The sequence below is a fragment of the Ptychodera flava genome, chromosome 1 (genome assembly GCF_041260155.1).
Source record: "Ptychodera flava strain L36383 chromosome 1, AS_Pfla_20210202, whole genome shotgun sequence".
Taxonomy (NCBI): domain Eukaryota; kingdom Metazoa; phylum Hemichordata; class Enteropneusta; family Ptychoderidae; genus Ptychodera; species Ptychodera flava.
Genome location: NC_091928.1, coordinates 29395608 through 29420140, shown reverse-complemented (window position 1 = coordinate 29420140; position 24533 = coordinate 29395608). Strand labels below are relative to the sequence as shown.

Genomic DNA, 24533 nt, shown 5'->3' with positions numbered 1-24533 from the left:
GAAGGATATTAATACAGATACTTCAAAATCCAATACCTTTTACTATTTTGGAGAGGAAACTTACCCTTTCTGGTCATGCTTCCGCACGATCACGACTTCAGGGTGCGCTTACAAGAAAAATGTCGCAACTTCCGTTTTGATGCATCATGGGATAGGAAAAAGCACCAAACTTGAACACCAAGTGTTTAGAAATAGAACGCCTCTTGCACGCCGATGTTAAAATTAAAACGTTCATGGTGATTTTCTGATTTTCTTTTCAAATTTTCAAAATTTCAACACGTAATAAACGTGTAAAATTATTTTGTATACTTTCTTTTTTAGAAAAAACATGCTTTCAGCAATTGTAGACCGGAAATATTTTTTACTTAGTGGGAAATTCGTTACACCAAAATCCATGTACGTTTGCCGGACAGCGAGGCTGTAGTAAATTTAATATAGCCATTGTAAAGTAAAATACACTAAAGATTGTTAATTGTTTCACAGTATTGTAAAATTTCTGTGATGATCAGTTTTTGAACACTTGAAGGAGATGGTTGTTAACACTACGTGTTCAGGTTTAGAACATCATTTTTAATACTATGAACACAAGTGTTAACAATATGAACACTAGCCGTTCAAATTTGAACACCGACACGTACATTTTGAACGCGTAAAGACGCGTCTAGCGTCCGCTATTTTACAGTGTATAAGGTGTGGTCAAATGCATAAAGTACTGACATAGTGCAAGGCATGTACTGTGTGGTCGTGGTCAGCATGGTCGTATAGTATAAGGTGTGGTCAAACGCATAAAGTACTGACATAGTGCAAGGCATATACTGTGTGGTCGTGGTCAGCATGGTCGTATAGTATAAGGTGTGGTCAAACGCATAAAGTACTAACATAGTGCAAGGCATGTGCTGTGTGGTCGTGGTCAGCATGGTCGTATCGTATAAGGTGTGGTCAAATGCATAAAGTACTGACATAGTGCAAGGCATATGCTGTGTGGTCGTGGTCAGCATGGTCGTCTAGTATAAGGTGTGGTCAAATCCATTAGGTGCAGACATACAGCAAGGCATGTGCTGTGTGGTCGTGGTCGGCATGGTCGTATAGTATAAGGTGTGGTCAAATGCATAAAGTACTGACATAGTGCAAGGCATGTGCTGTGTGGTCGTGGTCAGCATGGTCGTAAAGTATAAGGTGTGGTCAAATGCATAAAGTACTGACATAGAGGAATGCATGTGCTGTGTGGTCGTGGTCAGCGTGGTCGTATAGTATAAGGTGTGGTCAAATGCATAAAGTACTGACATACAGCAAGGCATGTGCTGTTTGGTCGTGGTCAGCATGGTCGTATAGTATAAGGTGTGGTCAAATGCATAAAGTACTGACATAGTGCAAGGCATGTGCTGTGTGGTCGTGGTCAGCATGGTCGTATAGTATAAGGTGTGGTCAAATGCATAAAGTACTAACATAGTGCAAGGCATGTGCTGTGTTGTTGTGGTCAGCATGGTCGTATAGTATAAGGTGTGGTCAACTGCATAAAGCACTGACATAGTGGAAGGCATGTGCTGTGTGGTCGTGGTCAGCATGGTCGTATAGTATAAGTGTGGTCAAATGCATAAAGTACTGACATAGTGCAAGGCATGTACTGTGTGGTTGTGGTCAGCATGGTCGTATAGTATAAGGTGTGGTCAAATGCATAAAGTACTGACATAGTGCAAGGCATGTACTGTGTGGTCGTGGTCAGCATGGTCGTATAGTATAAGGTGTGGTCAAATGCATAAAGTACTGACATAGTGCAAGGCATGTGCTGTGTGGTCGTGGTCAGCATGGTCGTATAGTATAAGGTGTGGTCAAATCCATTAGGTGCAGACATAGAGCAAGGCATGTGCTGTGTGGTCGTGGTCAACATGGTCGTATAGTATAAGGTGTGGTCAAATGCATAAAGTACTGACATAGTGCAAGGCATGTGCTGTGTGGTCGTGGTCAGCATGGTCGTATAGTATAAGGTGTGGTCAAATGCATAAAGTACTGACATAGTGCAAGGCATGTGCTGTGTGGTCGTGGTCAGCATGGTCGTATAGTATAAGGTGTGGTCAAATGCATAAAGTACTGACATAGTGCATTAAGGCATATGCTGTGTGGTCGTGGTCAGCATGGTCGTATAGTATAAGGTGTGGTCAAATGCATAAAGTACTGACATATATAGTGCAAGGCATGTGCTGTGTGGTCGTGGTCAGCATGGTCGTATAGTATAAGGTGTGGTCAAATGCATAAAGTACTGACATATATAGTGCAAGGCATGTGCTGTGTGGTCGTGGTCAGCATGGTCGTATAGTATAAGGTGTGGTCAAATCCATTAGGTGCAGACACACAGCAAGGCATGTGCTGTGTGGTCGTGGTCGCCCAAGTGTATAGATTGACAGATCCCCAAAAGCGATATCGGTAAACATGTTACCAGCTGTCCAGTCATAAAATCCTCGTCGGACAAACAAAAGGCCTCCTTATGAAAACATCGCAACTTCATCAGCGACTCGAAGTTGAACTGAAATACTCGTCATACTCGAAGTTGACAAAAGCGACCTGTCGTTCAAAATGGAAGCACTTCAAACTAGAACACCAACAAAATCATCAAAAAGTCTCGATACTCTATGCATCTGTGGAGGGATTGTTGTGTTGAGTATGACACCATGCGCTGTCAAGTTTTATCAAAGTGCTTTATGGAAGCAGTTTTGCTTTGAAAAATTACCAGATTTGCATTAAGGTTCGAAATTGTGTTTTATCAATAATGAAGAAAGTTTAGCTGCAAGTTTAGAAAGCTAATTTAGAATTTTCTAAATCTAAATTTACTAAAGTAGCTGAGAGTTTAGAAAGCTATATTGCATTTTTCAAAATCTAAATCTAATTTACAAAGTTAGCAGATCTTTCCGACATTTAGCCGATCTAACGGTTCGAAACTTTCTAAATTAGCCCCCACGTAGCTGAAGTTTAGATCGGACCTTCCAAGCAAATATTTTACTGGTGGATATATCCGATATTTAGCCGATATAAATTCGCATTACAATCACACCAAAGACAGACAGAAAAGAAACTTGTCGCTTTGATGTCCAACTCATTAACAATGACCATTTGTCATGAGATTTCCCAGAGTACTAAGGGTAGCATTACAATCACGGACTTACGCGATAGGGCTTCTGTTTCATGTCAATTTTCAAAATATTAAAAACGAACTCTGACACTACTGACTTAGACTGCATTCATAAAAATGTGCATTCACAAAAAATGGGGGGGGGGGCCTGGAGGAATTTGGATTATATTCAATTTTCCTTTCAAATTCCCCCTCAACAACCAGCAAAAATCCCTCTGTAAAAGGTCAAAATTTTTCGAGGCCCCCAACCATTTAGCAAAAAATACCGTCAATGAACACGCTCACAATGTTTTGCAGAATGGGTTTTAATATATGTATATATATATATATATATATATATATATATATATATATATATATATATATATATATATATATATATATATATATATATATTAAAACAACTTGTAGATACAAAATCCAGATACTTCTATTTGACAAATTTGATCATATACCTGTAAAAAATATGTAAATACCCATATCAGTGCCAAAAAATCCATTGCAGTGACATTTGTAACTCTTAATTATGAATGTTAGTAGAGACGTGCCTCAAAACTCAAATGAAGATTTTTTGATCAAAAGTGAAAAATATTTATAAAAATAGACTGGATGTATTTTCATCACATTTTCAACAACACACAATATTTGGTTACTTTAGAACAATACAAGCTGCTTACTAATAAAATTTAAATTAACCCGGCCAATGTATTCTGGGAGTATTTTTTTTACTCAAAACCACAAATCGTCACCTCCCCAAATACAAGATTTATATATTTTTACTTTTTTGTGAATTATAATGGGTGATTGCAAAAAAAAAAAAAAATTGACCAAAAATGATAAAAATTACCCAAAAATATATTTTACTCCAGTCGTGAGTTAAATAAGTTAGGGACAACGTCAAAAGTTCTATGTAGGATAAAAAAACTTAATTCCCTTAGTTTTTCCTCCGGACCCCCTCACCCCCTCTTGAAAAGTAGTATGGACATGCTTCAAAACTCTAGCGCGAAACTGCATTTATTGTGGACTCAAAAGCAAATTAACTCAACAATCAACAAAGTTTGGGAGGACAAAGCATCAGTATCTACCAGCCTACTTCCGAGATCAGGCAACTACTCCGAGCCCACGCAGCTTCGAGGTGGGGCAACTTCAGCGAGCGAGCTCAATAAGATGTTACATTTAATATGGTGGTACAAACGTTTGTTGGTTTCTCACTTTTGACATATCATTTCGTGTAAAATTTATGCAACACTAATAAGGACAGTGTCGGGCGGACTTTAGACGTTATCACATAGCGTTTCCGCAGACTCAATTCCCAGTGTAGGCCACACCCCTTCGACCAGTATCCAGTCACTTTTGTAAAAAACACATCACTAACACTTCATCGGCGACTCCGACACCTAAACAATGCAATGAATGTTTTTTGGCACTGGAGGACTTGGTCTCAATGAAAGGAATCCCTATAATCAAGATCATATCATAAACCTACATGTCTAAACATTATGTAACAGTGTAAAATCATGCATGGTGACAGACAGTTGAGCATTGAAATTGATATTCTGTCTGTACGAGAGAATGTTTAACGGAATGTTTTATCTTGTCTGTTTTGGAGCAGAGTATTTTCTACACTTCACCAGAAGCCACAAGTAAGCATGTGTCAAATAGTCAAACTTCGAAATAAAATTGACTGTAAAAAGCTCTGTCCTTTCAACATCATACTTATGGACCTAAAGGTTGAATAATTGGGATTTCTGATTTAATTTCGTGATCATGATCTAACTGAAAGTGTCTATTCAAAATCGTTTAATTAAATGAACTTAAGCATAACTGTATTTATAGTCTTATTGCACAGTAAAGTTAATATTGCGGAGTACACAACACTTTATGTCCATTGTAGACACAACACTTTATGTCCATTGTAGGCAATATGAGAGATAAACAGACAAATTTTTGAATGGAGAAAATTTAGAATATAGCTTGGTTTCGAATAATTCAAATACAATAATTTGAAGGTTTTCTTCAGCATTAAAATCACTTGAAAAGTCTCAAATACACAAAAGACAGCATAATTATTTACCAACCGTATCAAAAGTTGCCCTATCTCAGAGCTAAATGAACCGCATACAACATCATGGAGAATCGACCAACCTAAGAGCTAAATGGAAGATCGCACAAACCAATATTTAACAACCACATAAAAAGTTTAACCGCTTCAGAGCTAAATGGACGGTTACATAGACCCATATATAACAACCTTATGAAAAGTTGCCCGACGTGGGAGCTACATGGAAGATCACAAAGACCCATATTATCCGCGCAGATTTATTTTTCGCGGAAATTCGCGCTGGAACCCAACTTTAAACCGTGCGGATACATTTGCTTGCACCCTCATACGCCAATATGATTTTTAGTTCGGCCGAAAACACACACAAAAAAAGTTAGTACGGCCGAAGTGTCAAAGCCAAATGAGATCCGACACTCAAAAGATATTCTGTTTTAAATTTAATACATCCAAAACCGAAGTGCAACTATGCTGCTGTCATTCTACACATTGCGCGTGTTTGAATGGGTCACGACACCATGGTTTGTAACTACAAATACGAAAAATAAATGTACAATATCATGTTTTTCGGAGATAACCGTGCAGTTATCGATAAAACAGACAAAAATTTTATAGTGAAATGAGAGAACGTGAAAAACAATCGTCGCGAAATAGTCGCCTTTGTGGACAGCGCGAAAATTTATCGTCGCGAAAATTTCCAAGTTCACAGTAATACAACCTTATGGAAAGTTGCCCCACCACAGCTTATACTATACGACCCTGCCGAACACGACCACACAGCACATGCTTTTCTGTAAATCAGCACCTCTTGCATTTGACCACACCTTATACTATACGACCATGCTGACCACGACCACACAGCACATGCCTTGCACTATGTCAGTACTTTATGCATTTGACCACACCTTATACTATACGACCATGCCGACCACGACCACACAGCACATGCCTTGCTGTATGTCTGCACCTAATGGATTTGACCACACCTTATACTAGACGACCATGCTGACCACGATCACACAGCATATGCCTTGCACTATGTCAGTACTCTATGCATTTGACCACACCTTGTACGATACGACCATGCTGACCACGACCACACAGCACATGCCTTGCACTATGTTAGTACTTTATGCGTTTGACCACACCTTATACTATACGACCATGCTGACCACGACCACACAGTACATGCCTTGTACTATGTTAGTACTATATGCGGTTGACCACACCTTATACTATACGACCATGCTGACCACGACCACACAGTACATGCCTTGCACTATGTCAGTACTTTATGCTGTTGACCACACCTTATACTATACGACCATGCTGACCACGACCACACAGCACATGCCTTGCACTATGTTAGTACTTTATGCATTTGACCACACCTTATACTATACGACCATGCTGACCACGACCACACAGTACATGCCTTGCACTATGTCAGTACTTTATGCGGTTGACCACACCTTATACTATACGACCATGCTGACCACGACCACACAGCACATGCCTTGCACTATGTCAGTACTTTATGCATTTGACCACACCTAATACTATACGACCATGCTGACCACGACCAAACAGCACATGCCTTGCTGTATGTCAGTACTTTATGCATTTGACCACACCTTATACTATACGACCATGCTGACCACGACCACACAACACATGCTTCCTCTATGTCAGTACTTTATGCATTTGACCACACCTTATACTATACGACCATGCCGACCACGACCACACAGCACATGCCTTGCACTATGTCAGTACTTTTATGCATTTGACCACACCTTATACTATACGACCATGCCGACCACGACCACACAGCACATGCCTTGCACTATGTCAGTACTTTTATGCATTTGACCACACCTTATACTATACGACCATGCCGACCACGACCAACTAAAGAGTGTGTATGAACATGATCAGGTCGGCATTAGTCCACTTGTTTCTCATGTACTACGTCATTTGTACGTGGATCGTGATGAGATACTGAGTGAGCTGTCATTAATACGTGTGAATCATCACCATCAGCTACTGTATTCCCCTACACTAGGGGTGTACTTATCGTTAGGCAATTTGTACATGCATTCTGCAGACAATCGTGTGAGCATAACCAAGGGTATGAGAGTTTATTCCTATCCAGGCGGAAGGTGTTTCAAAGCACACTGTACATGCACCCTGCCAAATCTCGTACGAGTATTCATAATGGTACGAGAGTTCACATCTAGCTTGGTGGCGTGTGTTTATAGCATTCGTGACCCTAACCTCGTAGGAGCAATCACGAAAGTACGAGGCATGCACCTTGCCACACCTCGTACGAGCATTCATAGATGTACGAGAATTCACATGTAATTTTATCTCGTACGAGCATTCATAGATGTACGAGAATTCACATGTACTTTAGCGGCGTGTGTTTACCCAATTCGTGACCGTTAGCATGAGACCATTACCAAAATCTTTTCCTTTAAAAAAAAGGGCGAGATGGTGAAAAATTCGTTTGCATCACAATTTTCAAATTGGTCCTATTTGGAGGTCACAATATTTGTTCTTGAAGCCTACTCTCACTAAAATACATCAAATTACATTTGACACTCATTAACTTCTGCGTCAAAATCTGTCTTTGGTTCATGTTTGATTGTAAGAAGGTGCATTGTGACAGAGAAATATGACACCAGAACAGCGCGAGTAGTGACGCTTCGAAAGTTGTCTGTTCGGTGTTCAAAGTTTGTCAAAGCATAAACCTTGACGGATAGGTTCGTGGTAAAAGTCAGTCTTCCGCGAGCTTCTTTTAAGAGCGGTAACCATGGAGACTCTACACAAATAGTTGCCAATTAATGCACGGATACTTGTCTTTCTGTCGTTACATTTATATTACCAGTAAAGGTGTACAAAAGACATCAAGTACACAATGTTTCTTTCAGGCCGGTGACGATTGGATGATGAACAGAAAGGCACAGTGTCTTTTACTTCCACAATAGCGCTATAGTAATTCATCTGAATGCCGAGTGCCGGCCCTCCGTGTTGTCTTGACAGGTCAGATCGTCATTGTTCAGTCTATCACCATCTACTATGTGCTAATAAGCACATAGTAGATGGTGATGAAGGTCATAGGACTCGGACTTTTATGCCTTTAATAAAGAACTTGTGAATTGTAAAAGATAAATGTCCTTGAAAGGACTTTTATCGTTCATCTGACCAAGCACCGAGGAAGATAAATGTCAAGGCCCTTGTGTCTCTTTTATGTTCACCAAAGAGAAAAACCGCTAACCCAGAAAACGTTTCAATTTAAGGTTGAATGCGCCTCGAGGACAGATATTCTGACTCTCAACTCACGGTGCCTTTCTCATCTACCGCTTGTGGAGTCTCTTTGTTAAAGTCTTGGGTTAAGAAAACTTTTCACTATCTTAGTTTTTTGAAAATCAAAAATTGTATGTTTCGCCGCAGAGTTACCACAGGGATGGCGGCCATTTTGGATTTCAAAATATCGGTAAACTTGAGGTTTCTTGTTTATCTGCTGCCAAATTTTGCGCGGTGACCCCATTTTTATTAATGATTTTGAAAGAGAATGATTAGAAGTATCCTTGACGAAAGACTGAGCAAAAGTTTAAATCTTTCAATTTGGAGACGCATACTACCTTAATGAGAGAGCTAGGAAGGGGAGAGCCTCCGTTCTATCTCCGTGATTGAACCAACAAATGGTCCTATATGAACCACAGTTCAACAGGATTAATTTTGTCGACTCGGCGAATGAATCCCTACTGACACCGGCATCTCGGCATTCTCACCTCGACGTAACTGTGTTCTCGCGACGGCCTTTCCTCGGGGAATGACGGCTCTTCGCCGGAGAAGTCGACAAGATAATCGTAGCCGCCTTCAATGGGCTCGAAATCATCATCGGTTTCGATCATCTGTAAAACAACCACGTAGAGTCGGAGAGACATACTGACAGAATATCAGTGAGAAGACATTGGAGTGAAATTGAGATGAACTTGGACTTGTGGGGCTACATCGGATAGACTAAGAAGGGGAAAAAGAAGGGACAACCAATCGATCAATCAATCAATTAATCAATCAATAAAAAATTACAACTCACGAAAATTCATAAGGCTTGCTATTCTCAGAGACGCGGTTGAGTCAGTGTACATTATCAATCTGATTAAAATCAGATGTAGAGTACAGCGACGTCTCTGTACTTGCGCGGTTTTCTCTAGCTGTCGCCTTTCACGTAGTGAGAGGCGACAGCTAGATGAGCTTTTCTCTCCCCCTCCCTCCCCCCCCCTGAAAAGTGAGGAACTGGTGATATATTGACGTTGGCAAACAATCTGAAATTTTCTATGGTTATAGAAATTTATAATTCAACAAATAAAAAAAAATCTTGCATAGAGCTTACCCTCAAAACCAGGTTGTAGTTCCTGAAGTTGCACCACTTGTAATAGAATTCTATCCACTCCGGATATGAAAATATCACGTCGTCCACACAAGCATTTATGGGCTCTAAATACCTGTCAAAATCCCACCTGAAAAGAAAGATAAAATATCTTAGAAGTCACAGATAAATTTAGAATCTCATTGTCTTAATATTATGTACAGATTATTTAAGCAATAAAGCACACCCAGCGACGGTATACCACGATATTTTGACCGGTTCACGACATATATGCACGAGCAATAGCGCGAGCATATGAAGTGAAATGGTGGTATACCGGTATAGTGGTATACCGTCCTTGGGTGTGATTTATTGCTATTATATCATAACAGTATATTGAAATTCTGGCGGGGAACGTCAAAAACGGATTTTTTGCTCAAGCTGAGAGCTCGCGCGTATGTCAGCGGTGGTATATCGCCAATACACCACGGTTCTTTTCGCGTTCTCGACCAATCCGATCGCTGTATTTTCGCCATCAATATACTGGTATAATATAATATCTGATAATGTGCACGTACTCATCGCTCATTATCTGATAATTTGCAATACTCAACGCTCGTTATCTGATAATTTACAATACTCACCGCTCGTTATCTGATAATTTGCAGATAATGCTTATTACTATACCTTGTATATGAATTTTTTTAATATGGAAATTGAGCATTTATTCCATTATCATGCGAATCGTGACAAGTATTCGAGCAAGGGTGACCAAGGTAAAGCAATTTTGTGGAATTTCATATGTACTACTTATACGCTTTATAGCGTTCTGTTTATAGAGTTAGAATAAAAGTCCCGGGGCTATTGCAATACCTTGTACAACGGTAGGTATTTAAAAATAGATCAAAGCCATTGTGGTTGGGTCGATGGACAGATAAGTGGGACAGGCCTGAGTCACGCTGTTGGCGTTTCTATGGATATAGGACTTGTCTTAAGCTAAACAATCAGTGGTATGACAGACAGTTAATGAGCATGAGTTTTAGGATATTCGGAAGAGTGAATTGTGTTTTCAATAAATTGGCTTGATTAATGTTTGCGTGTATGACTAAATGAGATTGAGGAACATGAAGAGTAAATATAGTTCTCACTCGTCTTTCAATATTTTACGTCCAATCGGTGGGTCTTGAATTGCACACCTATAAAAGAAAAATAAATTCACTTTAATCTTGAGAACTGTAAAGTATAATGTTTGGCCTAGTGACAATACAGGAATACGTAATTATGGAACACTTACGTAATTAAGAGAAAATAATTTGACAAGTTTATAGGCTAAATGAACAGAACAATTGATTTCAGGAATTCAAACGTCACTTCGTAGGTGGGATCGTCAAGTACGAAAATCGAGAAAGTGTCAAACGTCAGGCTTGGTTCAAGTTCATGATTTTAGTAATTTCTCGTGTACGAGAACGAATCATCGTGTAAAACGAATCATCGTGTAAGATCAGTTTTCTGGCAAAATGCTTGAGTAGTTTGAACGCGAGGCTGCAGGAAGTCCGGAGATGGAGTCTCGTCCACTGCTGGTAATTCGTCCAAGAAAGTCAAAAGGTTGAGCTTAAATATTAAGGTAGTACGCGCCTCGAAAGTGAACGTCTTAACCCTTTGAGCGCCAAAGTAAATTTTTGTCACCTTCACAAAATATACGCCAGTCAATTTTTTCACATTTTTGCTAGAATTTTGCTAAAATATTGTAGCCAATGAAATATGGTGTCAATTTAGTCCAAAATTACCAAATAAATTAAGAAAAATTATGAAAATTTGAAAAATGTTGCACATTAATTTTGGTGGGAAAAATTACAGCGCTCAAAGGGTTAAACTTTTGATGAAAAGCTCCTCAATGGAACTTCAAACGACACTCTCACCGAAACTAGAATAAAATTCAGGGGTCACCGTGCTAAGTTTGGAACAAATTACCTTACATTTACGATATAGGAAATTCAAAATGGCCGCCATGTTAACTCGAAGGTGGAAAATAAAATTTTCGATTTTCGAAAAACTAGAAACATGAAAGTTTTCTTACTCCACGAGCTTGAAAATGAACCTCCACAAGTAACAGACAAGAAAAGAATTGTAAAAATTTGAGAGTTCGAATATCAGTCTTCGAGGTGCATTTAAGAAATCTTTACTTTTTTTTTCACAATTTTGTATGCTAGAAGAAAATTTAAAGAAAATTCTTCTTAAAACGAATCATCAACTAATGTCTGTGTCTTCTCAATTTTTGTCAAATATACATCAGTTAGACACCAGTATTTATGTCTTCGCAATTAATTTCAACCTCCAAAACTTTTTAAAAATCTGATATACAGGTGAATACATTTAGCGGTCGTCCTTGTACTCCATATTGCGAAATGCCAGACACCGATTTTATTAAGGTAGAACGCACCTCGGGGACAGATATTCGGGCCTTCTAATTTTATCAATTTCTTCTGACATACCACTTGTGGGGGCTCATTTTGAAGCTCTTGGTGAAAGAAAAGTTTTCACCGTCTTAGTTTTTCGAAAATCGAAAATTTTATTTTTTCCCGTAGAGTTAACACAGGGATGGCGGCCATTTCGAATTTCAAATATCGAAAATCGCAAGTTATTTGTCTCTCTAGTACCAAAGTTTGCACGGTGACCCCTGATTTTTATTCTTGCTTTGGTAAGAGACTGGTTTAAAGTTTCACTGACGAAAGTTTGAGCAAAAGTTTAAGTCTTTCACTTTCGAGGTGCATATTACCTTAATTGAAACACCATCGGTTATTTTAAGTCGATTTGCATACAGAGAAGGCAGAGGGACTCGTTGAGTTTTAATGAATAATATCGGCGTATTACCGGAGCCAGTCACGGCGCAATCTCCCCAGGGAGACAGTGAACTGCAATAAATGTTTATGCCTTGTCTAGTTCTATACACTGTCGGGCCTAGGAGATAAAACGCTCGGAATGCCAACGAAGTAAGTGTTTTGCAACGATACCTATATGGCGTGGTTTAAACAGTACAAGAACACATATGAATCAAAGATTTAAAAAATCATAAGTCACAATCACCAATACAATTGTTGATCGATAATTTCCATGTCATAATCAATTAGTCATAACTGATACGTTGCGAAACAATTATTTGAAATGCTCATGTTCATTCATTAAGTTTTAGATGGAAACAGCAGTAAAACAAAGACTTGCTGGAATTAAGGCACGGGAAATTATGTCGGTAAACACAATTAGTAACCGTCCTTTAAGTTTATGGATATTGTTTATTTGTTCGCATCTCAACTTATTATGGTAAACTCAATTAGTAACCGTCCTTTAAGTTTATGGATATTGTTTATTTTGTTTGCTAATCAACTTATTATGGTAAACTCAATAGTAACCGTCCTTTAAGTTTATGGATATTGTTTATTTGTTTGCTAATCAACTTATTATCAACCTGTGAACTTTTAATGAACAATATCATTGAATGGCATATCTTCATTGTGAAGTCACCGCTAAATATGTATGCCTGTTAGGTGAAAAAAGTCTTTAGGGAATATGTTACTTTCCTGACATATTTACACTGTGACTTTTGCTCACATCATGATTCAAAATGTTTTAAACATCTGCTTAGCAAGTATGTTTCAAAATTCTGAGCGATGAAGCGACTTCATAAAGGGCCAGTAATGCTAACTTTTGATAATTTTTTTTCATTATTTTCATTTTGTATGCCACGATTGAATTCTAGTCCGGGACAGAATTCACTTGTCAACAATAACAATGTTTACACATGTAGAGGCCGAGTTGACAAGCTGAATACTGTGTATCTCAACACGTTTTGGGGAGTACAGCAAGAAATTTTGGTTGACATTAAAAACAAAAGAGTCCAAAAATCATTAAAAGATAGCAATACTGGCCATTTGAATGATTAAAACAATGTAAAACTCATTTTTTCATCAGATTAGTGACGTCGTAAAAGAGGGTGCGCAATACTTACGGATCTTTTGGATTTTTACAAATTTTGCCAAGGTCTAGAGTAGCTCCGGGTAGAGGTGTCCATGTCCTTACATTAGGGACCAACTTATTTATGAGTTTGTTGAGAGCCTTCGGGTCGTTCTTAAGATTGGTTTCTTTTATGTACCTATGGGAGAAGTAGATATGTATATCATTTTATATTTACAAGAACTGTTGAAAATTGTCTGTATAAACTCTGGTATATGTACGATACAATGCAAGAGCCCACGTGTGGTTTTTCGGTAAAGGTCGTTGAATGAGTCGGCTTTTCTCGGGCGTACTCTAGTGAATGGCTGGCCAAGCGTGGGCCATCGCAGTCACCCAAAGTCTGCAAAAGAACATTGCTTCGATTCAATTTCAGTCTGCCGAACTTTATTCTTTCAAAACTCTTTCTTGATATTAATATGCCCACAGACTTGGGGCAAGTCTGGTGTCGACCGTAGAATGAAGGTTGTGGGCAGGTTTTCACTGTAACCAGAAAGTTGTCGGAATATGTTTTAATACCATAATTAGAAAATACTTATGAATACATTATCAGTACTTTTATCGTATATTCCCAGAGAAGTCTAACAGCGCTAAATTCATCACCGTAACTACCATTTTGTTAAAGCTGCAAATTGCACTAACCGTCCTAACTTCACAATGTGTCGTCTTGACCCAAGCTATAGTGTTAAAATGTGTCGAAAGATTGCATTGATGCAGATATTGTTGACTTGCAAAGAAATTTTGAAATTGGAGACTTGGCGAGAATGGCGCTACCACGCCTTCAGTTATGGAATACTGTTACAATTCCGATTGGGCTCCAGAGAACAGAAAGATTGTAATCGGATGGAGACCAAACTCCAATATTATTGCTATTACCGATCAGAGGGGTGCGCTTCGATGAAATAGCCGGCAAAAGGGCAGTACACCGCCGGGTTGACTTGACGAACGACCCGTGAAGTGTGATACATTAACTTCCGCCTCTCGCTCTTGACGTACGATGCCTTCCATTTCTCTGACAGAAAGATAGAGCAGTAACATCATTTTAGTTAACACCAACAGCGTATTTTCTGATGAGTGACGTCACCAGAGGCTATGAGACACTCACTGTACCATTGAGCAGCAAGCCTGGAAACACAGGTGAAGCCTTTGTACAAGAAATGATGTCACGCTATTAGCTGGCAGAGAAGCTGTAACTTTTGATATTTTGTCACTACATGTATTTGAGTTTTGCATCACAAGTTAAGTGCAAGTTTTGTTCTACTCCAAAAGGCCATACATAGAGTCCACTTATATTGTTGACATTTGCATTCTGGTCCGGACCAGAATTTACATGTCAACAATAACAGTACAGTCTACTGATGTACAGGCTGAGCTGACAAGTTGAATACTGTCACAGACAAGGAGAAAAGTCTGTGATACTGTTTATCGCAATATGCGTTACATAGTAGATCAAGAAAATGTAACTGACATTAAGAACACGACTGGAACTAATTTGGGATAATTGGACGGTGAAGTAGGCTAATGTCGATTTATATAATCTGCAAATGTAATCTCATCTGCTTTTCTTTTTATATTACACACTTGTTTTTATGAGTAATTTGCGATATTGTAACATTCGGCTATATGGCACTTATACCTTTGAGAAATATGCAAAATATGAAAATCCAATTACTAGTATCCCAAATTAGTTCCAATCTTGTTTAAGTAGTATGCGCCTCGAAAGTGAAAGACTTAAACTTTTGCTCAAGCTTTCCTGAATGCAACTTTCAACCATTCTCTTACCAAATCAACAATAAAAATCAGGGGCACCGTGCAAAGTTTAGAACCAGCGAAACAAATTACTCAACATTTGCGATATATTTGAAATTCAAAATAGCCACCATCCCTGTGTTAACTCTATGGAAGAAAATTTAATTTTGGATTTTCGAAAAACTAAGCCAATGAAAGTTTTTCTTTCTTCAAGAGCTTTAAAATGAGCCCCCACAAGTGGTAGATCAGAAAAGAACTGTTGAAAATTTGAGAGTCCGACTATCTGTCCCCGAGGCGCGTTTTACCTCGGTATTCTCTCTAAGCAGTTAATAATAGTAAGGGAGCGGACTCTGACCATCAAAGCAGTGGACAGGTCTTCAAATAACTCACCTTCTCTTCACTGCTGTTTCTTGATTTCCAAAATTTCTTCAACATGGCACAGTACAATAAATTACCCGCAAATTCTGTTTGATTTGTACCAACGACATTAGTTTTCTTATAACTTTTTTCAGTTCGGCATAAAAGGAATAATGTTAAGCCTCTTGATTAATTTCATCTATTAAAAGCACTTTATATTTCATTATAATTTTCAAAGAAACCGTTAAATGACCATGAAAGTCAAATTCTGCAGGTACGACAAATGTCATGCTTTTGGGAAGCTAGTTATGAAAAGCTGAAGGGGTTATTCTCCGAGAAAAGTCAGCATGTAAATTCCTTTTGTCCTTTCTTTTGGTGGGCGGCAGCCGGCAGGACGATAGGTCAAATATTGAACCGACCTTGTTTCTACACTCGGTCGTGCGACATGGTTCAATACACGGCGAAGGCCGCTGTATGCATGAGAAAGGCAGCCTTCGCAAGCTTCGCCGTGTATCGAACCACAACCGACTGTGTCCCTGTACGTAGAGTAACAGGTTGTCACGGACGAATCAGCATCTATATGCCACCTCAACCACGGTCCCTCCACAAGAATCAATGCTCTCTAGGAAAATTACTACAAAGTCATTACGGCTGCGGTTAACTTTTCGAAAATACTCAATTACGAAGGTTCGTTACCCCGGTTCGTTACGCTTACAAAAACAGTAAGATGGCTGTGGTTCACTGCAGAAATACACATGCTATCTTAAAGCGTGAATACTAAGGGCCGCAAACCAAAAAGTCTGTGTCACAAGCAACAACTGAAATTAGTGAAAAGTGAACATGTTCGTTTGGCGACTGGACAGCCTATGGGTGAAAAGATTGGTCACTTGAGGGGTGTTATATACCCAGTACGCTCGAAACTGTCCCAAACTGCGGTAAAGAGAAACATGTATGATGAAAAATGAGCAAATCTTTAATGCCTCGAGGGCCAACTTTGTTTTCCACGGGTGTAGTCAGAGGTCACGATTGCCGACTGGCTGCATGATTCAGCAGTTAGTTGCCGTTCAGTCAACTGTATCAGCATGCCTTATGTGTGCTGATGACCGGTGGTACACCCCTCACCGACGTTATGCAAGTGTGACCTGTCAATCTAAATCCATATAAGATGTATGACCTCTCGATTGAGGCTGAGTTGAAAGTGACCCAAATTCTCAACAACGCATCAATTCTCGATGGCCCAGGCTTTACATGTCGCGCGGCCGAGTGTTTAAAGCAAGGCCGGGTGGATGCTTGACCAATCGACCTACACCAATGTGGTAGACATTTTGGAGATCACGAAGCAGCACTGAAGAAAACATGAGTTTGTTGAAGTTTCGTGCACTGCTGTAATGCTTTGAGTCGGCCCCTTCCTATTACTAGTATTTACTGTTCAGAGAGACTGTCAGGGCAGTACTGTGACCGCGCATCAACTGTATAGACTATCTTCTGAGGGTCTGTACTAAAACTGCGTGAATATGGCATAAATATTATGCTGATCGTCATTCAAGATTCTAGTGTAGTTGGGTACTTTTGCAAGTGTACAATAATGACAGAAACGCTAAGGTGTTGTCAATAATACTCATAATCATAAATGTATTAATAACAGACTGTACTATAACTGCGTGAATTTGGCATAGATATTGATCATCATTCAGGATTCGAGCGCTGCAGGGTACGTTTGTAAGCATACAATAAGGACAGAAGTATTAAAGTGTTATCAACAATATTGATAATCATAAATTATTAATAAAAATAATTTTTACACGTATATTTTGACTAATAATGCTTTACAACCCTGTGTTTTCGTATAGTCCGCTGCTACTTATACATGGTGTGCCGTTCGCCCTAATCGCTAGATAATACCTCACAAAACATCACTTTAGTGATAACTCTTGAAAAGCGTCTTAAAAAACGGACAATGGGCCATAAAAATGATGGCTTCCCCTAGAAAAAGTATGCTTACCTTGAAGAAGAAACTGTTTAAATGGTATCCTCTCTTTTTAAAAACATTTCAAGAGTAAGTTTTTTTTTTCAACAGGAACGAACATATTTAACCCTTCAAAAGCCTCCATTTCTTGTACGTCATCAGTATGTGCAAATTTTTCCCGACAGATTCCATCCCCTGATAGGTCAACACGGCAGCATTAGGTAATGTTATGGACAAACAGCAGTGTTTAGTCAAATGATCAGAGATTGCAATTAACGTGTTAAAGCAAAGGGAGAGGAAAGAAAACACATTTGTATCGGAAATTTTAGAGATATCATTAAAAAGGGGTGTGAATTTCGTGCTCTTCCCTGTGGCCAAATATTGATGTGAAGACAAAATGTGTAAGAGTTACGAATGTTTCACAAACATTTGCAAACACGTTTCTGACATGACGCAAAAGATGAAGGTTGGGGCCACTCTCGCCCTACAACAGAACACAAATACTCTTCAATTCAATGTAAAATTACTGTCAAAATTAACGCAACAAACCTGTGTACCTCCCGCCATAAAACACGACCGGAAACCCCGAAGCTCCCCCGGCAAAGTCCGACAGCAAAACGTCGACGTCACGTGGTAGGTTTCCGTTATTTGGATTGGAGCAATCTACGAGATTTAATATGAGATGACCTGGAGAATGATGAAAAGTACAAGCGTACATGAATGAGCCAGGTATTCTGTCACGTCTTTGAAGAGTTAGGTAAGTCCTTTACTGGAAAACCGTCACAAAGACCTGACGTTACACAAAAACACCAATGTTGTACGTACTGAAACGCGTTTGTATCGGGCCAAATGATCCTTAATGCTAGTGTTCATTCGTACGTCAAGTGTACGACTATTCTCTATCAGTCTGTTTGCAGACATAACCAAAAATAAGTTGTTCTTAAAACCACAGATTTTAATTCCAGCCTCTACAAAACTGCACAAAAATTGATCCTAGAAATGTGCCAGGATTTTGGAATCGAGGATATTACAAGCAGACGACTTCTTTAATTTCTGACTATATGTGCCCTCCTAAACTTTTTTTTGCGACAGCAACTTGTAGAGGACTAACCCTTTGAACCCGGCTCGGGCATTAATGTCCGATGACGTCATAGAGTATCAGGGGTTCAGGGTGCAAAGGGCTAATGTCCACACTCAGGCTTCGAAATTAACTTTCTGGGTGTGCTCTTGTCCAAGTGGACAACCATTAACCATTCCGAATGTCGCATATTTGTTGTCTCAAGAAAACATAAGTTTGTCCGGTTTAACCCCACCTATATGGCTAACTTCAAATCATATGATTACTTCTCATGAAAATCTGGCTCACAAACGAAAATTACAATCTGATGTCGTCTCTCATGTAGTTTAATTTCCCATCCACTCAGCCAGGCAACACAGTGACAACGCATGAGAGCAGGGTCAAGCCGAAATGCTGTATTGATCTAAACTGCAAAACAATCAATTTTTCTCTTTAAGTTGCATTCACAAACACCTCTGGAGGGTGGTGGGAGATTTTGAAGGGGGGGGACTTGAAAAAGTTACAACACGCAAGGGGGGTCTGAAAAAAATTGACGTTGAAAGGGGGGACATGAAAATTTATTGAATATCAAATTCCTTTTCAATACCTTCTGGCACTTTCATGTTCTGTCATTTCCATTTTCGCCCTTGGGGCGCAAGTTTTAGGGTATATTATATAATTGTAATCAGCCGCTTTGAGCCAAAAGATTCAGGTTGTCATGATTTCTACTTACTTAGCCCCTCTGTTATGCAAAACTGCCCTCTACAATGACTAAAAGTTTTAACTTAACATTTCAATAACAATTTGGGCGATAACTTATTTAATATCAATCTCCCATTGACAATACGTTGGATACAGGGTCAGTGTCAAACATTCATGTCGCCGTATGTACATTTTTATTTTTTGAGGACTTTGACAGAATACAAACTGTTTAGAATAGTGCATAGTGTCATCAATTTTGGAACTGATAACCTATGCGTTATTTGTAGTTTCCTCATAGCCTACAATGTATAGTGAATCAACATTTCAAAATCAAAACAAAATCAAATTTCTTGCACACACATGCGATTGTTTCCAACTTAGTCTAATCAACCACATTAATATCAATAATCAAGCATACATAATTACACAGATTTACGGACCTTTGTATTTTAAAGAGATTATTCATAGTTTCCTCATAGACTACAATGTACAGTTGATCAACCTTTTCAGCGAAATTCCAAAATCAAATTTCTTGTACACATATGCACATGTAACCACCTTCTTCTAACCAAGTACAATTACGTCAATTATTCAGGGTCAATATATGCACAAATATTTCAGATTTTTAATCGGGAAAATATATTCACAGCTTTTTCATAGCCTCCCATGTATAGTGGATCAAGATTTTCGGCGAAATTCAAAATCAAATTTCTCGTACTCATGTGCACTTGTAAACACCCTATGCTAATCAAGTACATTTATATCAGTTATCAAACATCTATAGATAACAGATATTGCTATTTTTATTTTGGAAAATACGCGTTCATAGTTTTCTCATAGGCTACCATGTATAGTAAATCAACATTATTGATGTAATCCAAAAATTAAATTGTTTGTACACACGTGCACTTTTTACCTGTCACTCTAAGCAAAGTACATTTATATGAATTATCACACACATATGTTTTTATGGTGAAAATATTAATAGTTTGCCCAAAAACTCCCGTGTCTTATGATTTGATATTTTTGGACGAAGCACTATATCGGCCACATTTTGCCTTCATATTTTTTTCTTTGGGGGGGGGGGGGTTCAAAATTATAGCCTGTCAGAAGGGGAGACTTGAACACAGATTTGTTGGGGGGTATTTTAAAAAATCTGAGAACTTTTTTTTGAATCTCTCGCCCCCTCCCTTCAGAGGTGTTTGTGAATACAGCCTGATAAGCTAATCATCCAGTGTAGTCACGAGACAAAAAGGTACAACATCCTCCATATCCTAACTTTTTTATTATCCTGAATGGCCACGGGAGATTAAGCATGAATAAATCAAAGCTGATGATCAATTGATCATTATTCTTCAAAATTCACCAAGCTGATGCACAATTACTGATACACCGTTATTCCGAAGAGTCTCCAAGTTAGCTCAGAGCCCACACACCCCAATCAGCTGTACACTGCGGTTTCTATTCCATGATATATGCAGCAAGTGTCAGTCCCTTAGGTCAACATATTTAGTTGTCCGGGGACCAGGGACTACCGTTATTTTCGAACCGCGGTGACGCCCTAGTTTGAAGCACACCATGCAGGGCTGATGATCTAGTAAATCTGAAAGAACTTCGTTCACTAATGTTTGCCCCGACACACAGACATATCTTTTTAAATATATGCAGTGATTCTTTTCATACACCTGAGCGCTGAGCTGATTAAGTCTAAGTCTTAATAATAAGACGAAATGCAATGCCGGTAAAACAAACGGTATCAAAAACCTGAGCAGTCGATTACAATCGTTTGTCTTACCTTTATAATCAATAATTATGCATGTATCAATTTCAGGGTGGACGCCGTCCATTAGAATCATAATGCGTAGATCTGAGTTTATCTGAAATAAAAGGAAAATAAACTCACATTCGTTACAGCAGTATGGTCAAATTTTGCTCCCCCCCCCACGGGTTATTGTCGAGTACAGTCGACTGTTGTCTGGGGAGTGACAGGCTAGGCTGTGCACAGCCTCGTACAGTAATGTATTTGGGTGAAGTTCAGCTGGTATTTCGGTTGTGGTTTATCTCGCCTTCAGCGGCGTTTTGCGGTGTTGCAACTGAGTTCATCATGATGAAGTTTTGCGGACCGGAAAGAACTGAGATTAATTTATCGAGAGTCCTCTTTCATAGCAGAAATATGAGGTTTGGAAAGATGTAAATTTGGGTACGGTGAAGGTCATAGAACGTGCTGTAGCTAATACGCTTGATTTGGCTTGTCAGAAATTTCAACGTTTGCTGTAAAATTTCCATGCTTTCCATGCGAACATTTTCACAAAACTTTTCTGGTCTACAACTTGTGTCGGCTCACTTTGAAGCTCTTAGAATGTATGTATATTTACAGCCTGATTTTTGTGAAACTCCAAAATTTATTTTGTTCCCATAAAGTTAACACAGGGGTGGCGGCCATTTTTAATTTCAAAATATCCGTAAATTGAAAGTAATTTATTTCTCTTTGCAAATAAAAAAAATATTTATTTTGAAAGAGAAAAGTTTATTTCAAGTGTAAGCTTACGTTTTTCTCTTTGAAGTGTATTCTGCCTTATTTTATACCATTTATTTTTTACCTCTTTCCAAACTCCGAAGTTTAATACGTTGATGTTATTCATGTGGACACCATTCTGTTTCATCTTGGAGAACACGGGCGGGTTCGTATTTCCGACGTAAAATGGAACGTTGGGATTCTTGGCTTGCAACATTTGAAGTGTTGGATAGCTAAAACAAAACATAGCGGGACAAGGAACAGTTAGGTACTCATTGTAACAGCCCAATGCAGAATTGCCGTTCTTGTGTCTACTCTGTACAGTCTGAAAAAATCACCTAAACGTTGCATAGAAGAATGCTTTTCGTATTCTTTCAAGTTTACCACGTGACTGCAGTGCCAGTATAATGTTTGTACGAAACAACATTCCATCTCTCCATTCTCTAAGACGAAAGCTGTCTTATAATTTTCTTCATTCGACAGTACAATGATGACAGGGTCTTATCCCAACAAGCTACTGAGTTCTGACGCACGTGTCTTTTCAAAATATAATGAATATTATTGTGTAATGGTGTCTGGTTGGTCCTTTGTAACTTTGCACAAAGAATTGTGGATTTTTAATCTTAGACAAATGTCTTACTTGAGGTGATCAGAATGTAAATGGCTTATGTAAACGAGGTCAGCTTTCGCCAGGCGATCCAGCCAATCGGATGGGGGCTCGTGCAGAAGCCACCACCCACGTGCAAACGATGGCCCCGTCAGCCAGGGGTCGGTGAACATTATGACGTCGCCAAGCTTTATCTCCACGCATGCGTGACTGAAATATGTAAACTGAAAAAGAATAAGAAAGTCAAACATGACAGATAGCAGTGATATGTAATTCTGCTCTTTCATAAGTTTATCGTTATTTATTTTAACAACTCCTTTCTTCATCGCTGTCTCGGACAACGAGACATTCGACAATGTAAGCTTACGATCTCTTAGTTACAATATCACTATTACCGATAATATTCTGTTTCTTCGGTAAAGATGGCGTCTGTTGAAGCTTGCTAGCTAACTCGTTCAGTCTTACCTTTACTTCGCCTTGCAGTATGGGTCTCCTGTCTCGAACGGCGCAAGTCCATGGTCGAGGAGGGTTGAGTTCGATTAATTTGAGACAGCCCTCTTCGTCGATTTCTGGCACTTAAATGAGGAAGGAAGCCAGTGAGTTGTTAATTATGCAAACGTCTGTCTGCTCAGTGTAAATGCTTCACATTTTGTGACATCAAAATACAACTCTAACTGCAGTTCAATTTTGATACATTTTGCAAAAACTTAAAGAAACGTGGTTAATTGGCTCGACGTCATTATTTTGTCCACTGACCTACTAATGCTTGGGTTCCTCTTAAACCAGTGTATGTATGTATGTATGTATGTATGTATGTATGTATGTATGTATGTATGTATGTATGTATGTATGTATGTATGTATGTATGTATGTATGTATGTATGTATGTATGTGTGTGTGTATACGTATGTATGTGTGTATGTATGTATGTATGTATGTATGTATGTATGTATGTATGTATGTATGTATGTATGTGTATGTGTGTATGTATCTATGTATGTATGTATCTATGTCAGGCAGACAGTCCATATTTCTAACAACAGAAGTACAGTGACAAATGATCCTTACGTATTTCGTCTTGCTTGAAACTCTTTGGAGGGTTGACGTACAACATATTGGAACAGTCGAGGAGCCAGCCATGCTTCGTACAACTCACTACACTGCAAAAAACAGTTGAAATTGTCATAAGGATTTCCCTGCGGTGGAAAAACTGAAGAATAGTGTATAGTGGGTGCTCAGACATGAAATGATTCATGTCTCTTGCAGCACTTTATGGAAAGAATTTACGTGTTTTTACGTGTACACAGTAAGACATTTTCAAGCAGATTTAAGGACACGTCAGTATATTACAGGCTGTGTTTAAAGGGACAGTAGCTATAACCGTTTAAAATTTGTGTTCTGATGTCAACTTCAGTTTCTTGTTATACTTTCTAAACCATGTTGAGATACACAGTATTCAGCTTGTCAACTCAGCCTGTACATGTGTAGACTGCATTTTTATTGTTGCCAAGTGAATTCTGGTCCGTACTAGAATTCAAGCGTAAACAATAAAAGTGCCATTTTACACGTATTTACTCTGTGTTGACAAGCATAACAAAATAGTGGCGTTTTTGCATGCTTTGTAGAGTTGACAAAGAACTTGCAGTTGATATAAAACACAAGTATAGTGAAAAAATCATCAAAATTAAACCTAATTAAAACAGTCGGACTGATTATTCACAGTTGCCCTCGCCAAACGTAAGCGGTTCCAGTGTTCTGTGCCTGAGGAAAACCCTACAGATTTTATTGTTCATAATAAAGTGTGAAAATCGAAAGGTGGGGGATGCGTTAAGGGTTTGTTTATACATGGTTTATGGTTATATTTGCCGGTTTTTCATATGCTTCATGTAGATCTTCTCCTCGGGACACAAAATAGTGTAAATAAGGTCCATGTCTATAGCTTGATGCCAGTTTCGATATACTAATTATAAAGAGCAAATCTAAACATGTTCAAACTGGAGCGATGTGCATGGTC

The 24533-nt window shown here is 38.8% G+C and overlaps 1 protein-coding gene across 3 annotated transcripts in view; it reads right to left on the bottom strand.

Annotated features, from left to right (window-relative positions):
* The window catches only part of LOC139134859 (cytidine monophosphate-N-acetylneuraminic acid hydroxylase-like), a 57021-nt gene that overhangs the window by 12550 nt on the left and 19938 nt on the right, over nucleotides 1-24533 (bottom strand). For all 3 annotated transcript variants that reach the window (XR_011552892.1, XM_070701930.1, XM_070701943.1), the window contains exons 3-13: nucleotides 23588-23679; nucleotides 22985-23094; nucleotides 22553-22743; nucleotides 21998-22145; nucleotides 21193-21274; nucleotides 18188-18325; nucleotides 14443-14578; nucleotides 13565-13708; nucleotides 10710-10757; nucleotides 9586-9712; nucleotides 8981-9103 (exon numbers count right to left, since the gene is read on the bottom strand). Coding sequence is in view for 2 of the 3 variants with exons in the window: in XM_070701930.1 (XP_070558031.1) it covers nucleotides 8981-9103; nucleotides 9586-9712; nucleotides 10710-10757; nucleotides 13565-13708; nucleotides 14443-14578; nucleotides 18188-18325; nucleotides 21193-21274; nucleotides 21998-22145; nucleotides 22553-22743; nucleotides 22985-23094; nucleotides 23588-23679 (1339 nt within the window). In the remaining variant the exon portion in view is untranslated. The remainder of the gene's footprint in view (nucleotides 1-8980; nucleotides 9104-9585; nucleotides 9713-10709; nucleotides 10758-13564; nucleotides 13709-14442; nucleotides 14579-18187; nucleotides 18326-21192; nucleotides 21275-21997; nucleotides 22146-22552; nucleotides 22744-22984; nucleotides 23095-23587; nucleotides 23680-24533) is intronic.